The sequence below is a fragment of the Benincasa hispida genome, chromosome 7 (assembly GCF_027475165.1).
Source record: "Benincasa hispida cultivar pf3 chromosome 7, pf3_genome.v1.1, whole genome shotgun sequence".
Lineage (NCBI taxonomy): Eukaryota > Viridiplantae > Streptophyta > Magnoliopsida > Cucurbitales > Cucurbitaceae > Benincasa > Benincasa hispida.
In genome coordinates this window covers 25,003,095-25,022,031 of record NC_143484.1, presented here as the reverse complement: position 1 = coordinate 25,022,031, position 18,937 = coordinate 25,003,095, and the positions used below count along the sequence as shown (strand labels likewise).

The 18,937-nt window shown below is 29.4% G+C and overlaps 1 protein-coding gene across 1 annotated transcript; it reads right to left on the bottom strand.

Moving 5' to 3' along the window:
- Window positions 1-5,125: 5,125 nt before the first annotated feature.
- On the bottom strand, window positions 5,126-17,443 carry LOC120081683 (phosphoglucomutase, putative / glucose phosphomutase). Its single transcript, XM_039036756.2, has 6 exons — window positions 16,702-17,443; window positions 14,955-15,218; window positions 10,816-11,532; window positions 9,165-9,277; window positions 7,710-7,850; window positions 5,126-5,391 (listed from the first exon to the last, which is right to left on the bottom strand). The coding sequence occupies exons 1-6, from the start codon at window positions 17,230-17,232 to the stop codon at window positions 5,310-5,312; spliced, it is 1,848 nt and encodes a 615-aa protein (XP_038892684.1). The 5' UTR covers window positions 17,233-17,443; the 3' UTR covers window positions 5,126-5,309.
- Between the last annotated feature and the right edge of the window lie 1,494 nt (window positions 17,444-18,937).

The following is an 18,937-nucleotide window of genomic DNA, read 5'->3' as shown; positions in this document are numbered from 1 at the left end:
TTTTTTTTTTACTTTTTTTAAACTTTTAAACTTTTTTATGCAATGGGTCCTTGGTCAAACAAGGGAAATGATGAAGATAATTATAGGATAATTCGTATATTTCGGTTTAACATTTGTTTAATTAGTATTTTACAATTAATTAGTTATTGTTCATATTTTCTTGTAAGGCTATACATAGCCACTTTAGGGTTTGTAATAGGAAGCTTTTTTACCACCTAAATATCTCAATCTCAACTCATCATCAACCAACAACACAGTGCAGAAAATAGAAGTTTGACGGTGTTATTAAAGAAATTAGAAAGAATGGAAGAGGAGATTTTTTACAACCTTACCGCAAGCTATGGCCGATGTAGAAAATCGATTTGATCAATGCATAGTTCAGCTCACTCAAAACCTTCATGGTAGCATTGAAAATCTTAATAGAGAGAAAAAGATAGAATTGAAAATGAGACCCCAGAGTTTGCGACTTCATCGAAGAAGAGTGTTTTATTGGAAAGTCATCAGATGGAGGTGTTGAAAACGGCAAGACCATCAAACGACGAACAGGACAGCAGCAAACGATCAGGTCACGGCAGTCGAGCAAAGAATAAAACCTGTAAAACAGAAGCTCGTTAAAGGCTGAGTCGCGAAGCTCGCTCTCTTTAAGACGTTTCGTAGCTCTGCCCAAGTGTGCAAACAGGTCAGTAATACTGCCACGTCGTCCCCATGATAAAAAAACCTCAAAAAAACCCGATTGAAAATGCACCGTTACCGATCGGAACACACACCCTTTCTAACTCACTGCTCGAAAAACGGAAAATGGAAGAGTAGGAGAGGAGAGGAGAACTTTCGAATGGAAGTGAAAAGTTGTGTAAATGATCTGCTTAAGGCCACGCCTTTTATAGGCCTTCAGCCTAGAAAAGTCGAGTGAGAAAGAGGCGGAGAGCCTCAGAACGTACGAGGGGCCGGAAGACTCGTCGGGGAGGACTTTTCTTTTTCCAATTTTAAAATAAAATAATAATAATATTTTTATTCAAGAGAATAATAATAATCAAACACACATGTGCCTCGCCTCGCCTCGCCACGCCCGTCGATCGGACGGATGACGACGGTGACGCACATGTGGGACGTCCACCGAACCCTTGGGGCCTAAACTCAAAGACCAAGGTTAGAGTACAAAAGGAAGACTTCCAAATCAAATTTTCCAATATGGGATTCTCTAACTAAAGGTTGGTTCTTTCTTATTCTGAAATCTAAATTTTTACCCAACAATCCCCCACTTGAAAATTTAAACAAAAGAGAAGAGAAGAGAAAAAAAAAATTCATCGAGCAATTTCAATCTATACAACACTATGCATAAGCAAAGGCGTCTTACGACTTGAACCTTTATGTAGTGTACATGATTCAGAATATACTAGAGTAACCCTTGGTTTTGAACTCTATCTCTAACAGCATTTCACACAGAGTGTCATTAGGTTGTTGTACAAAAGCCTGTGCTTTAAGGCCTAACACGTGTATCCCAGTTTAGCAAATATACAAAAGTAAAATCAGAGTAATCGTCAATAAAAGTAATGAAATATCTTTCACTTTTCCTAGTCAAGATGTCATCAAATTCATATAAATCAGAATAAATTAAATCTAAAGGCTCAGAAATCCTAAGTACAGATTTATGCAGAGTTTTAGTAATTTTAGCCTGAATACAATACTCACATTTATCAAAATCATTCGTGGATAACTTAGGTATCATTTCCAGCTTAATCATGTTACTAATTAAATTCTTATTTACATGACAGAGTCTAACATGCAAAACATTCATAGAACACAACATATACACAAAATATTTCATTCATTGAGGTCTAAATTTAATTTGAACATTCCCTTAGTTGCATACCCTTTCCCTACGAATACATTATTTTTGGTAAGGGTATATAGGTCTGCCCCTATAAGTTGAGTAAAACTGGCTTTGTTGAGGAGATAGCCCAAGATAAAATTCTTTCTTATCTCTGAAGTGTACAGGATGTCCTTCAATATGAGGGTCTTCCCAGAGGTAAACTTCAGTTCCACCTTGCCGGTTCCAGCAATTTTCATGGAGTGGTGATCCCCCAACAGAATATTCTTATCCTTAGTTCCAGTATAAGTTTTAACTAGACTAAGGTCGTGACAGACATGGCGTGTAGCGCCAATGTCTATCCACCACCCTTCACAACCACCGATCACATTTACTTCTGTGATCATGGCGACTAACAGTTCTTCTGTCAGGTTCGCCTGACTAGCAGAACGACGCCTGTTCCTATAATTCCTAGCCATGTGCCTAGGTTTATTACAATTAAAGCAGAGGAACTTTATCGTTTCTCCTAAAGGGGCTTCTGTTTTTTCTGTTGGTTATGGTTACTGGAGCCATGGTTTTGATCCTTCCTCTTTGTCCCTTTAGATTTTTGGTCAGGTTTTACCACGACAGAGGCAGGTTTCCCAGGTACTGCGTTCACCTCCTCCCTCTGGTCCTACTTCCAAGCTTCCTCCTTGGTCCTTAGTCAGGTGATAAGACTCTTCAAGGAGAACTCCTTAGTCTTATGCCTCAAAGTATTCTTAAAGACCTTCCACAAAAGGGGCAGTTTATCAATAATAACAGAAACTTGGAATTGTTCGTCTAGAGGCATACCTTCAGTAATTATCTCGTGGGCTATCTTCTGAAGTTCATGGGACTGGGCCTCCAGGGTTTTGTCATCCGTCATCTAGAACTTGAGATAATAGCTAACAACATATTTCTTCGACCCGACCTCCTCGGTGTCGTACTTATTTTGCAGGGCATCCTAGACCTCCTTCGCGGTCTTTATTATATTGTAGTAGTCATACAAGTCATCAGTCAAACCATTTAATATAAAGTTCTTACAAAGGAAGTGTTTCTCCTCCCAGTTAACAACTTCTTTTATCTGTTGTTCAGTTGGTTCTTCTACAGGGACGATTGACTTATCTCTAGTATAAGTTTCACCAACTTTCTTGGTGGTGAGAAAGACCAGCATCTTTTGCTTCCACCGTTTGAAGTTTGCTCCTTCAAACCGGAATGGACGGTTGAGGTCAGATACGTTGTTGCTAGTGAGGGCCATTAGTGATGTAGCGATACTACCGTCTTAAAATTCTTGGGAACGGTAAGACCTTAGACGACGAATAGGACAACAGCAAACGATCAAGTCACGGCGGTCGAGCAAAGAATAAAACCTACAAAATGGAAGCTCGTTAAAGGTTGAGTCATAGAGCTCGCTCTCTTTAAGACGTTTCGTTGCTCTGCCCAAGTTTGCAAATAGGTCAGGAATACTGCCACGTCGTCCCCAGGATAAAATAGCCTAAAAAAAACTCGATCGAAAATGCACCGTTACCGACTAGAACACACACACTTTCTAGCTCACTCCTTAGAAAAGGAAAAATGGAAGAATAGGAGAAGAGAGGAGAACTTTCGAATGGAAGTGAAAAGTTGTGTAAATGATCTGCTGAAGGCCACGCCTAAAGAGAATAATAATAATCACACACACACACACATATGGAACGTCTACCGAACCCACGTTGGTCTATCTTCTCACTCCCTACAAAACATGAGTACCCCTTGGGGCCTAAACCCAAAGCCCAAGGTTGGTACAAAAGGGAGGCTTCCAAATCAAAATTTTCCAATGTGGGATTCTCCAACCAAAGGTTGGTTCCCTCTTATTTTGAAATCTAAATTTTCACCCAACAAGAGGCCCAACAACAAGCTTATTGTTGTTGCATAGTTGTCAAAAGAAGGATAGGAAATTGATAGAGTTGGATCGTCGGAGGCTGATCCACCGACTTTTGATGTCGTCGGTGTTGAAGCTTCATTAGAGGAGGGAGACGCCTATACCACTAGACCTTCATTCGAGTCACTTGTGGTCCCCGTCAGTTCGTCAAGCGTTGCAAAGTTATTGATGGTTGTTGCAGAGAAGGATGATTTGGAGACTTCCGTCACCACCACCTCGTCGGAATACCTCTTAACCACCATGAGCTCATTTGAAAGGTGGTGTGAATGTTGTTGTCATCGTCTCGTTGGAGAAGCCACAATTGAAAACAGGATTGTGGTGGATGGCTGTTCACTCTCACGGTGAAGATGAAAAAAAAAAGAAGGAATGGACATTTTTATATTTCTCATAAAAACCCTAAAGGACATTTTGCTGACGTCAACTTTGGAGTTGGGCTTTTCTTCAACATTGGGGCTTAATGTGCTCAAATAAGATTTTTCACTCTAATTTCACAACACGTAGCTCAAAAATAAATTTTCATGTCAAATTTAAGGAATTTTTATGGAGCATCATTTTAATTCTAAGTTGGATTTTAATCCCAATTTAGATTTGGGAAATTTTACGTAGAGAATTTTCAGTTGGAGTGTACCACACTTTCAAGAAAGCTTCACTTTATCACCTCGAACTCGAGGACAAGTTCCTTTTTTTAAGTTGGCGTGAATGATGAGGATAATTATAGGATAATTAGTATATTTAGGTTTAATATTTGTTGAATTGTTAATTTAGTTTAATTAGTATTTTACAATTAGCTAGTTATTGTTCATATTTCTTTGTAAGGCTATAAATAGCCACTTTAAGGTTTGTAATAGAAATTTTTTTATCATCTTTGAAATATAACTTGTGTTCTGTGGAGAGCTTTCTCTTATATAGGGATCGATTTCCCTTGTTTGACTATGGATTTTGCCTAAATACCTTAACCCGTTGCATCACTTTTTTCTAAAATATTTTAATGTTTCTATTCATTTTCAACAAATTCTTTTTAAGTTTTTATTTTTACTTTCTTTTTTCAAAGAAACTAAAGGAAAATTTCTTTTACTTTTACATTTCATTAAAAGTTATCCAAAATAAGAATAAAATCGAACCTAGGTTTAAAATCGAGCAAGACTAAATACAGCGTCTACAATAATAACAGTTTATAATGTTTCGAATTTTAATATTTGTGAATTTCTACAATTATATAAATAAATTTTCTTAAATTATAAAATGAACAATATTGTTAGAAAAGTTCTCTATATCTTTTTAAAACTTTCAAATATATTGTAAAATACAATGAAAATACTACCAATATGGTAGAAACAATTGAAAATACCACATACAATCCGCATGCATAAATACTAGTATTATAAGATACACTTTCCATCCAATTAATTAATTATATGTGAAGCAAACGTGTATATATTTTATATATAACATATATATTTGGCCACTGTACATTTTTAATCATTCTATATATTTTTTTTCAAAATAATCTTTCCATATTTTATATTAATTTAACTTCAAAATCAATTATTTCCATTGATCTCGTTATCTTGCAAGTCTAGTGCTTAAGAACTTCTCCACCTGATCCACATCAAGGAAACGATCACATCCACTTGCCACCAAAAATCTGACAACAAAAATGTATTTCATAACAATTTAAGATGAATTTATTTTTATATTAAATATATGCTTTAAATCTTAAATTAATTTCAATACTCTCTAAAAGAAATGTTTTTTTGGATCTTATCCTTTACCCGATTTTAACAAATGTCTCATTTTATTTAAATTCATTCATTTATTCATTCATTTATTTTAAAGTAAAATAAATCATAATAGATAGTTTAGTAGTAAAATTACAAGTTCCATTTTTTAACTTTTATATTTGTATTAGTTAATTAATATATAACCCTATTCTAATAATGCAAATGTTAGAAAGGGTTCTTCGGACAAAAAGTATATTTTTAGGAAAAAAAAACAAAAAAAAGGAAGTAGGACTAAGATAATGAGAAAAACTTTTGTGTTCAGGAATGCGTTGATTCCTTCTTTTGTTCTTTTTCGTAGTTATCGTTTGTATTACTATTCTAACTTAATTTTTTTCTAATTTTTTAATTTTTTCTTGGACTTTAATCCCATCTTTATTTTCCTTATTTCTTTTTTTTTTTTTTTTAGTTTCTTCTTCTTCTTTTTTTTTAAAAAAAAAATTTTAAATTTTAAAATTAGATTTAGATAATTTTTCTTTTAGCATTTTTGAACTTGAGTTGTTTATAATATATTTTTTCTTTTTTCTAAGTATGTACTTTTTCAACTCGAGTTTTGAATTAACTGTAATATTTACATAAATCAACCTTACTGAGTCAAATAATGTTCACAATCTCCATGACCTCTTACATTTGATGGTTGACCCTTTATCATTTGTATACCGTCAATACAATGTCAGATTCTCATATATTGATCATGGACATCTTGACGAGACTGTGAAGTTTGACATTCTTCCATATTGAGCATAATAGGGATTATTGGAAAAAGCTTCAAATATTGACGGTGTTAGCATCATGGAACTAGGTCGATTTAGACATAAGATATCTTTTTCTAGTAGGAAATAAGAACATTATGAGTTGTACTCTATAATTAAAGAAGTTTATACTTTGTATTTGAATTAATAATTGATTAGCCATTTTAGTCATTAAATCATCAAAAAAAATAATAATTAACCAAACTAACAATAAATAAACTCAAAATAATAAAGAAAACTTGAAAGATTTTAGTAAAAAATATAAAACATAAAATTTCGAACCTTTGTCAAATTAAATCCCTTCTAAAAAAATATATTCAACACTTAAAAAGTTAAAAAAAATAATTAAACATAAATTAAAAAGATAAGAAAAAAAATTGAATTTAACAAAAGCATTACACCTCATTTAAAACTCGAGTTGAAGAAAAAATTCATTAAAAATAATTCAAGTGAAAAATGTTAAAGAACATTAAATTTAAAATTTTAAACAGAAATAAATTTGGTTGAAAAAAGAAAACTAATAAAAATCAGAAATAAAGAAAGTAGATATGGAATTAAAGTCCAAGAAAAAGTTAAAAAAAAATAAAAGTTAGAGTGGCAACTGTAAACGATAGAAAAAAAAAATAAAAATAATATTGCTAATAAAAAAAACTTTTAAAAATGACAAAAAAATTCCATCCATATCCTTTTTTAATTATTAAAAAAAAAAGAAAGAAAAAACCATTTTACCTATTTTTTCATTAAAAGTACACGCATTAATTTCAAATCATATTTTAATGAGAATGTTAATATGAGAATGTTAGAACTAATCTTATTTTTAATTTAACTAAATTTCTTTGAAAGATCAACCAATTTAAAATGAAAGAAAGAGTAGGATAAATTGTATTTGAATTTGAATTAAAATGTTAAATATTAGATTTATGCTTTGATTTTTTCCCCATTTCATTTGAATTATTTTTTTTTTCATTTCATTTGATTGGTTTAAAAAGTTTAGTATAACTATTCCTTATATTTTAACATCTCAATTATTCTTTTTGCATCAATGAATCTTAAAATTAGTTTATAATAAATACTTAAATTGCATTATACTTAGTGTGCTGGTAAAATTTTTAAAAAATATCCATTAAGTGAGGAAATTTTCTAATTCCTCCCCCAAAATTCAAAGAAATTGTAGAAACTTTATTCTTTTTCTATATGGCATAGTTTTCTTCCACACATTATTTATACTAAGTCATTAAATATCATGATGTGATAATTAATTATAAACCAATGTTAACCTTCATCTATGTGTGAGAAGGATATATATATATATGTGATGAACTATATTAAAGCATGAGATATTAAATTCTACCTCTTTAAAAGTGGAGATTATGTTGAAGACGAAAATATATAATTACTCTAAATTAAATTTAAGGGAGTAGGTATATACTTACTTATCTCTGAAGTCTCTAGTGATTTGGAGGCAGCCTCCAGATAGAGATGATTGCATATTCAAAACAAGATTTGGATTGTGAATGCTTTGTCTTAAGTGTACCCAACCAACCTCTCCATTTTCCTTATCATATACTTTAATCCTGAATTAATATTACACATAAAAATTAGAAAAATAATAATGATAATAGTATATCAAAATTTTTATTTGTTTTGGTACATGCATGCTAGTTTCCATATGATTTTAAAGATTTTAATAACAAAAAAAAAATTTGGATGGAGCCCAAATGCACGTAACAAAAATCTATCATGTGACAATTTTTTTAAATTAATTATTTTTATTTCTCTACTATGTATAAAAGAGTCTGCATAGGAATTAGGTGCAACTTAGGCTGTCATAATCCTTGCCTTTCAATAAAATGATTTCTATAAACATTTTGATAATTTTCTTGTCTAACATACTTTCTTTTGACGTATGACATGTTAGTATTTCATTACAATTTATAACATTCTAAAGTTACTATAGGGTCCTAAATGTACACGAATTAATATAATAATTTAACTTAAAAAAATCAACTAGAAGATAGCTCAATTAATTGTATAAGTTTGTACTATTGACCTTGATGCTAGAAGTTCGATTTTTCGAACTTGCAAATCGTAAAATAATAATAATAATACTAATAATAACATGATGTCATTTTGGTTCTAACTTCTAAACTTATTTCATATTTGGTAATATAGTCTCAAGATGTATACTCTTATCTATGAAGTTTTAAAATGTTTATATTTTAATCTTTTAATTAAAAAGGAAAAAAAAACTCATTTTGAATTTTTTTTTTTTTGGAATTCTAAACAAAACGAATTTTGATTTATTACCTCAATTTCGGTTGTTGTGCAAATAAATAACGTGATTCTGAGTATAAATGTATTTATCATGTTAACATGTTGGATAATGGGAGAGAAAATAATAATAATAATTAAAATGATTGCTTAAAGTCCCAAGACTAAAATGAATAGAAGTCTAAAATTATGATAATCAAATATTTCCGTTGATAATCATTTTGTCTTTTATTTTTGTTTTTAAAAATTAAGTTTATGGACACTACTCTTATCTCCAACTTTCTTTATTTGTTATCTACTTTTCTTCAATAATTTAAAAAACCAAGTCAAAATTTGAGAATTAGAAAAATAGATTTCAAAATGTTGTTTTTGTTTTTGGAATTTGGTTAAGAATTCAACCATTATATTAAGAAAGATACAAATCATTGGAAGAAATGTAGATGAAATAGGTTTAATTTTCAAAAATAAAAATAAAAAATCAAATAGTTACCAAATAGGATCAAATGATATATATTTTAATAAAGTTTAACAATCGAGCTAAAATAGATATTTCAAAAGTAAAATTGGAAAAAAATATGAAAAATAAAGCGAAAATGATATATTATTTTTATTCTGACCTGTACATTTGTGCATCAATTGGCTTGGGATTATCATTTAGGTCCACCAAGCAGCCTTCATGCACCCAACAATCTCCACATGAGTCCAATTCCCATCCCTCAAGCTTCCCTTCCTAACATTTTTTTTAAAAAAATTTCAAGTTAAAATGTTAGATCATCCCAAGTTCAAAATATAATCAATCTATTCTTTTTTATTCCAAACTTTTATATTTTTATTATTTTATTATTTATATTTTAAAACTTTCATTGATTTATCATTTGGTCTATATTTCTAATATTATTTTATTTTAATTTTTGTAAGTTAAAATGTTGAAATTTAGTGATTGTACTTATAATTAGTCACCACCGTTATTTAGCCAAGTTGAATAATGATAAGACTAACTTTAAGATCATTTACTAAATGTAGAAAACAAATTAAATTTAAAATATTTTAAAGTACATCTTAATATGAGTATAATTCAACTAGCACATACATTTGAATTTTTCCACCATCAAATTATTATAGAATATACATGTACTAAAATAAAATAAAATCTTAAAAGTATAAGGATTAAAATCATCTTTTCTTATTATTTTTTTTTTCTTTTTCTCTTCGTTAGTTTTTTTCCCTTTTCCTTGTTGAGTTAAACAATATAGTGGTTGAAATTTAAGCATTGGGCTCTTGTCATAGATATGTATATAATACAATAACTAGTTACTAATTTATATATCTTTTTAATAAAAATGTAGCTATGGTTCAATTTATATATATATATATATATACACATTTTTATATTATACATATATAATCATATCTATATTATACATATGTATACATATAAAATATATAGATATGTATATATATGGATATATGGATATATATGTATATATAGATATATGTACTTTCAAATTTGTAGCAATTAGTACTTGAACTTTAGTAAATAAAAATTTAGTCTCTGTACTTTACCATTTGTAGCAATTGAACCTCTATTATAGAAAAATATTATTAAGATAATTAATGAAACTTCTTTCACATGTTGATCGATAAACTGATAACAAATCATCTTTATTTATAAATCATAAAAACTACGTTCTTATGTGATAAAAGTTGACAAATAAATTTGATGAGATATTTCATTGTAGGGACTAAATTGTTGAACATTTCAAAGTATAGAGACTACTTATTACTTACTAAAGTCAGGAAATATACTGTTACAAATTTGAAAGTACAGGAACTAAAGTTTAAGGACTAAGAGTATTTTTTAACCTATATATAAAACAAGTTGTCAAATGTACCTCATAATATATAGTAGTAAACAACTTAAATTACAAATTTAGGACCTGAACTTAGAAGTTCGTGCCTATTTGGTAGCTAAACTTTTAAAATTACAAATTTAGTCTTTGAACTATCAAATTTCTTCAAATTTAGTGCTATACTAGACTTGAAATTGAAAATTTATGATCCCATTAAACACAAAAGTAAACTTATAATATTTATCAAATCAATTAATTTTCAAAAATTTTGAATTTATGAAAGACATATATGTTAGACTTAAAGTTCAAAGTTGACATATTAGACATTTTTAAAAATTTATGAATCAATTTAACACGAATTCGAAAGGTCAAGGAGATTAAACTCATAATTTAAATTATAAAAATTTGTAAAAATTACCTCAACAAAGTTTCTGAATGTCTCTATGATCTCAACAGCCTTCTCTTTTGCAAAACTTGGCTCAGAAATCACATTCAATCTCAATTCCACAGACTCCAATGGCTCTTCAAGATCTTTTATAAGACTCCCAATTCCTTCATTTGATCCCTCTAGCTTCATTCTCACCATTTCAATAATAATTTTCACTACCATATAAGCTCCATCATCCAAAAAATAATTCTCCTTAAGTGCACCATGCCCCGACGTCTCCATCATGAGATGCGTCTCGATTCCGTCGGCATCGAGTTGAATCCCTTTGTCGATGACATTCCGATACCCTACGCGGTAGAGGCAATGCTGCCCGCCTCGGTTTGTGATGAACTTTGTGAGGGCAACGCTGGTACGAGCGTCGGTAACGACGGTCGAGCCAGGGTGCTCTCGGAGGATGATGGCTGACATTAGGGCAATGAGCTTGTCGCCATTGATTGGGTTGCCCTCGTGATCGACGACACCACTACGGTCAACGTCGGTGTCGAAGACGACACCGAGGTCAGCTCCGTGTTCGAGGACGGCGGCTCGGGTGAGCGACATGGCGGTTTTGTCCTCTGGATTAGGGATGTGGTTGGGGAACATGCCGTCTGGGTTGAGATGGAGAGAGCCAAAAGTGTCTGCGCCGAGCTTGTCCAACACATCCCATGTGAAGAAGCCTCCGGATCCATTACCCGCGTTTACTATTATCTGCAAATTTAGAAGGGAAAATTTCAATTACATTATTTATATAAAATCTTTAAATTATTTAGGTCTCGTTCCGTCAATATTGGTGTTTAGTTTTTAATTTTCGAAAATTTTTATATATCATTTTACCTCTAAAAATTTAATGTATTTTTATTTATTTTACCAAAATTTTAAAAACTAAAATAAACATAATTTAAAATTTTTTTTATTATTTTTAAAATTTGGCTAAAAATTCATTTTTTATTTAAAAAATATATAATCTATTATAAGAAATGGAGAGAAATATGTTTAATTATAAAAATAAAAAATAAAAATCCAATGATTATCCAATCAACGTCATATTTTTAATTTATAAGTGATCTTTATCATTTATCATCTCGATATTAGACGTCATATCCACACGGTTATTTTCTATGTGTGTTTTTTAATTCAATCTATTTTGAGTTTAATTATTGTTTTATTTTGGTGATAGATTTTTATAATTAGTTAGATTTTCTTATAAAAATAGTTAATTAAGACTCTGTCTAGTAAGTATTTTGTTTCTAGATTTTGTTTTTGAAAATTAAACCTATAGATACTACTTTTACATTCAAATTTCTTTTTTTTGTTTATCTATTTTTTACAAATAGTTTAGAAAATGAAGTCAAATTTTGAGAACTAAAAATAGTAGCTTCCAAAAAATTGTTTTTGTTTTTGAAATTTGGTTAAAAATTCAACCATTGTATTTAAAAATATGCAAATCAAGGTAAGAAATGTAGATAAAATAAACTTAATTTTCAAAAACAAAAATAAAACCAAATGGTTACTAAACAGACCTAAAATATTGATTAAACTGTAATCATACTAATTTCTCAAGATTGTTAGTTTTTCATTATTGTATTTGTAACATTGTATCTAAATTATTTATTAGCTTAACAACACTTTTGGTCTCTGGATTATTATGAAATTAACAATTTAGTTCATGAATTTTGGTTTGTAAAAACTTAGTTCATGTGCTATCAATTTTATAACAATTTATGTTATGAATTTTAGTATGTAATAATTTAGTCCTTATACTTTTAAAGTTGTAACAATTTAATCTCTAATGTAAAAGAATTCATCAAAATTTGATGTCAGTTTTATTCTTTTATGATGTAGACTTTGTATTTAATAAAAATATTTAGTCTCTAATTAGTTTATCGGTTTATTTTCGTAAGAAATCTAATTAAATCTTCACACTGATTTTTATTATATGGATTAAATCATCACAGTTTTGAAATTACAAAGACTAAGTTGTTATATACTAAAGTTCAGGGACTAATTTATTACAAAATTAAAAGTATAGAAACTAAGTCATTACATATTAAAGTTTGGAGGTTAAATTGTGGACTAAAAATGTTTTTTTAACCCAATTAACATTATTAGGTTTTCAAATTTTTAACTTTAGTTTAGAAGTATTTTTTTTTCTAATAACCAATATTTTGATCTTGACAAATATTTATAAATTTGACAATGCACTCTGAAAAATATATAACAAGAGATCAGACAACAGAAATATTATTGAAATCTCAGTTTATAAACCAAACTTTGAACTTTTAATCAATTTATTAAAGGAAATTACCATTAAATCTAAATAATATTTTTACGAAAGGGACTCAACCATAAAAATGATAAAGTATAAAAACTAATATTTTAGTTATTAAAATTTTGAAACTAAATTATTACAAATTTAGAAATATGTAGATTAAATCATTATAGATTAAAGTTCAAAGACTAAAGTATATGAGACCAAAAGTGATTTTTAAGTTATGCTATATCATTCAAATATTCTTACCACCTAAAAAATATTTTGACAAAGTTTGAATTTGACTCCTATCATTTTGAAGTTTCAATTCTAAACTTTAATTCAGTTTTTATTTGATTCTTATGATTTGAATTTAATTTCAATTTAGTTCAGAATCTTTTTAATTTTCAATTTGATTTCTAAAGTCAAAAAGTTTTAAAATCATAGTTTGTTCCTTGAGGAAAAAAAATCCTATTGGTGCCAAAGTTTTGGATCTAATTTTCATTTTATACATTTCAAAATGTTACAGTTTTAGTCCAAATTTTGAGTTTAATTTCAATTTAGTTCCTAGATTTAAAAAATGTTATAATTCTACTATTAAGATTTGAGTTTTGCTTCAATTTGGTCCTTAGGTTTCAAGATTTACACTTTTAATCTCTATTTCTTTTACTAAATACTTACTTTTAGTCTTTGACGTTTATATCTACTAATTAATAATTATAAATTTAATTTCAATAGTGTAGAAAAATGGTGAGTAAATTAATTAATATACACTAATACTAAAAATGAAAAATAAGTATTTAATAAAAAAATCGATGATAAAAGTGTAAATTTTGAATCTAAGGATCAATTAAAACCAAAATTTAAATATCAAGGATATAATTTTAACATTTTGAAATCTAATCAAAGGATTAAAAGTATATCAAAGATATTTTTCTTAAAAAAAAAACGTTTATCCTCCCCATTCCTTACGTAATAAGGTCCTAAAAAAAAAGTACAAATAAAAAAATGCAGCATATAGTCGTTTTGGATAAAGAGCAATAAACACCACAAACAATGTCCACAGGACAAGAGATAAGGGAAACGCCATGCAACACAAAAACTAGATACCACAATCTTCTACTGTCTAATATGTTTAGAAATATATATATACATACGTATACATAATTTATCATTGAGTTTTGAATTTAATTTTTATATTGGTCCTTAGATTTTAAAATGTTACGTTACTACGGTTGAATTTTGATTTTTATTTCTATTTGATTCTCAGTTTCAAGATTTACACTCTAAAACTTGACTTTTCACTAAATACATATTTTTTTGTCCTTAATGTTAATGTCTATTAATTAATTGAAAAAAGTTAAGAGAATTACAATTCAAAGATCAAGGTGAATGTTAGTAAAAATGTAAATGTGTAAAATAATTAAAACTAAGGACCAAATGAATACTAGACTCAAAACTCAATGATAAAAATGCAAGATTTTGAAACGTAGAGACTAAATAAAAATTAGAACTAAAATTTAGTGATTAAAAATAAAGTATTTTTCTTTAATTTTTATTTGATGATGTGAATTTTTATATTTTTGTACTATGTGTAAATTCCTAATCTTATGAAAGTATACATACTTCTCGTTCATTATTTATCATGTCGAATATCATTTAAGAATGATGTGGGGTTCATCGACTAGTGATAAATAATTATTTATATAAGCAAAATGATAAGAGTAACTAGATACTTCTATCATACTAAAAAAAATTTCTCCATTAAACTTGGGATTTTTTTTTCCAAAAAGATGAACACGTGTAAAATAATTTAGTGGTAGGAAGCAGAAATTTCCTATCGGCTCGTTGATAGGGCAAAAACACGAGAGAAAGAAAGAACCTGGAATCCTTTGAGAGGAGTATCATAATGCAAAGGATGATTTATTCTTTGCTTAATGATATCTCTGAGATGCTGTGAATAAGCCGCCATGAAATCCACCTTCGACGGTGGCGTTCGGAGAAGAGTGGAGACTTTGACCACTCTGTTGGCGTACTTCACGGCGGCTCTGTCGCATATCTCCTCTACCTCCGGCGAGCTTAGCCCTCCTCTCTTCGTGAAGAACTTCATCCCATTTCGTGTATATGGTAAGTGAGATGCTGTTAACTGTAGCACAACAAAAACAAATTTTGTTTGTTTTTTTTAATTATTATAAATTATGTAAAAGTGATTATTTCTTCTAAGTTTTCTTTAAAACAATTCAAATAAAAAATGTCACCTAGAGCATAGCTCAACTGACATAATTCTTTCATTTATTCCATATTTATCCTTCATTTGTACTATCAACTTCGATATTTGAGATTCAATTTTTAAAAATTCTTTCATTTATTCCATATTTATCCTTCAATTTTCAAAATGTTTGTTTTACTCTACCAACTTGTTGCCATTGTGTCATCAACTATTATATGACTGATAAATCACACGACTTTGAATATATGTATATTGACGTGCTAATGTTGGACATGTGTTGTGACACAATATAGATATTTTGAGTGCATATACATCACGATGTTAATGAGATATTATTCATATAATAAACAAATGACAATAAATAAATTGAAAGAACTAAAATAATTAGACAATCTAAATTAGTCCATATTAAAGATGTATATACTAAAATAAAATAATTTTAGAGATAGCCAAACAAATTTAAACTAAGCATTGGAACGTTAAAACTGGAATAAGTTTCGAAACTTGAGAAACAAAACAAAGTCCAAGCTAAAATCGTTCCAATAAAACGTGGCTATTGTTTATTGGATTTTAGAAGGAAAAAAAAGTAAAAAAAAAATTAATTTTCATGAAAATAATTATTAAATTCATAGTACTTACCTTTCTAATTTGATGTATTTGTATTAGTCTAATTCTATATTATTGTGTTTAAAAACAAAAATTCTAGATTATTGAAAATATAAAAGTAAGAGTTTTTTTTTTTTTTAAAAAATTATCTTTAGTACTTAAAAATATTAATTTTTGGGTCTTCAAAATTATTTTTCTCAACATTTAAAAACTCAAACAAAACATTCTTAAAAAAAAAAAAATGAAAGAAACAAAAAAAACTCAATCCAAATATACTCTAATCTTAACGATAATAATCTTTTTAATCAAGAGTTTTGAAAAATATATGTATTTGGTCTGTATTTGTCAAAATGTACTTTAGTTATTAATTTTTAACAATAGATTTGAAAAGTCGCTATGATAAATTTCTTTTAGTATTATTTTAAATTAGGAAACAAAATAAATATGTATTTCTTTTCTCTAAAATTATTTTCAATTCAAAATGTCATATCATTATTAAAAATAATAAAAAATTATTTCATGTATCTTCTAATATATATTTTGAAAACTCATGAACCAATTGTCTTATTCTAAAACATTTTGGGACTAAAAAAATATGTTTTGAAAATTTAGAAATCAAATGCAGTTATTCTACAAGATTTCGGAACTAAAAATGTAGTTTTATCAAAAAAGAAAAAAAAACCAAAATACATTTGAAAAAAAAAGATGTAATTAATTTGACTTATAATGAAAATATATGTTACTAAAGTATATATTATTTAGGTATTATATTAATGTAGCTCTATAAACCAACCATAATAGAAGCATCATATGAAAAAGGAGGCAAAACGGTGCTCATGAAACACGCCGGCGTGGTGGCAAGTCCCATATCAAACACCAAACACCCCGCCCTACTAACTCCGGCGAACACTGCAACACTCAAAGCACCGCCGGAAATTCTCGGGTCTCTCCCCACCGAAATGCTCACACGCCGCCCTGATTCCATCCCCTCGATCATCCACTCGGCAAAACTCTCCGCTATCGCCTCCACCGCAGCCGCCGTCAAATCCACCGCCCTCCCCTTCTCCCCCTCGATCGCCACCCCTCTCACGTCCGACCCGTTCTGCAGCCTCCGGATCCTCCCCATCTCCTCATCCTCCTCCTCCTCCGCTACCAATGCTCCACCGTGCTCCGCCGTCCTCCACGTTGCCACCACCCCTCGTGGGGCAGCACGTTTCAGAAAGGCGAAATTGAACACTTTGGGATTTAAGGGTTTGTTTGGAATCAAATTTGAAAATGAATCTCTTCTTGTTGGTATTGAAGTGCTCAGTGTTGTGGATGCCATTGTTGAGCTTTGAGGAATTGAAAGAAAGAAAGAAAGGGAAAAAAATAAAGGCTTGTTTTGTTGGAAGTGAATTGAATTAAGAGATGGGGGAAGATAAGAAGAGGGGGAATGAATTAGAACCCTACATTTGAATTTTTTAGAACAAATATCTATGAACAAACTTCCAAATTTTGAGTGATGGATTTTTTCTTTTGTTCTTTGTTTTATTTGTTGTTTGAAACTGATTTATGATCATGTGGATTATTTTAAGGAACTGATATTTTTTTTTTGGGTGTATTGGTAAATGGTGATAGGATTATTTGTACCTGGGAAAGTTATACAGCCGTGTTGGATAGTTCTTTTCGAGGCAAAAATCTAATCAGAGAAGAGAAATTTGAGAAGAGAGAATACGGAAATGATAGTAAAATGACCCAACTTATTTATAAATGTAGCAAAATGACCAAAAAAAAAAAAGATTCATTTGTCATTTTGACATTTTGCAATATTCAAAAATATTTTAGAAATTTTGTTATTTATTTTGCAAGTTATATTAGAAAAGTATCCGAAAGATTTGGTGTAAAGGAGATTAAAGAATTTAATTTCTGGATATACCCCTAATATATTTATGTAATTACACTAAAGTCATTCCGTCGGACTTTTAGTGTTACTTTATATTATAAAATGATATGTTTTGGAAACTAAATTATTGTTGTTTCATTTTTTTTAAGTTGTTATTGTGAGATAATCGTCTGCCTTTCATTATCATTAATGCAATATATATACACAAAAGGTAGAAAATATAAGCATTGAAAATGAGAAACTACCTAACAAAATACAGATATTTCAAATGCATAAAATCTATATATATTTAGTATAAAATATATCTATTCTCACACCCCCAATCGAAGCGGGAGGTACACGGACATTGAGACTATCTCGAAAATCTTCAAGAAGAATTAAGGGAAGCTCAAAGATGTCTGCTATCTGGAATTGGGAAAGGGACATTGAGAACCTAAACCGTCTACATGCAACCTTTTCACGAACTATGCTTCGTGCGCTGATGCTAGACAAGATTTCTAGCTAGATAAATTGCATTGACATTATCACAATATACGATTAGAGCCTTTTGAATAGGATAATGGAATTCCAGTAGAAGGTTGTGTAACCAACATGACTCAGATACCACACTAGCAACACCTCGGTATTCGACCTCTGCACTCGAACGAGACAACATAGGTTGCGTTTAGCAGACAAAGAGACTACGTTATTTCCAAGAAACACACAATAACCAAAAGTAAATCATCTAATGTCTAGACTCCTTCCCAATCAACATCCGTATATGATATTAAAGTGGATGGAGAAGATGAGGTTAGATATAGAAATGTCCATGAGGTGGAGCAAGGATGAGGAAGAATTCTCTATCTCTGTCCTCATCCCCTATTTCAATTCCCATCCTTGTGAAATTTCTCATGGGGAAAAATTTTCCGTTTGTTTTTTTTTAATTTTTTAAACTTCTAATTTTATTATTGACCTTGATAAAATTTTATATATTAAATGGATCATTTGCAATACAATTTTTTATTAAAAAATACTATACAATTTTCTAATAAAAACAATAATAATTTATATGAAAAGATATATAATTTATAGGAATTAAAATTTAAATATTAAAATTTAACCCTTAAGCTAAATATTACAACATTGATAGTCTTAAAAGTTGTTACTG

Excerpts from the sequence above, each read along its gene's own strand:
- LOC120081683 (XM_039036756.2), bottom strand. The coding sequence starts at position 17,232 with ATGGCATCCACAACACTGAGCACTTCAATACCAACAAGAAGAGATTCA. Across the intron at positions 15,219-16,701 it reads CATATGATGCTTCTATTATG|TTAACAGCATCTCACTTACC; the intron begins GTTGGTTTATAG and ends GTTGTGCTACAG. Across the intron at positions 5,392-7,709 it reads ACTAGAGACTTCAGAGATAA|ATTTTTGGTGGCAAGTGGAT; the intron begins GTAAGTATATAC and ends TTTTGTTGTCAG.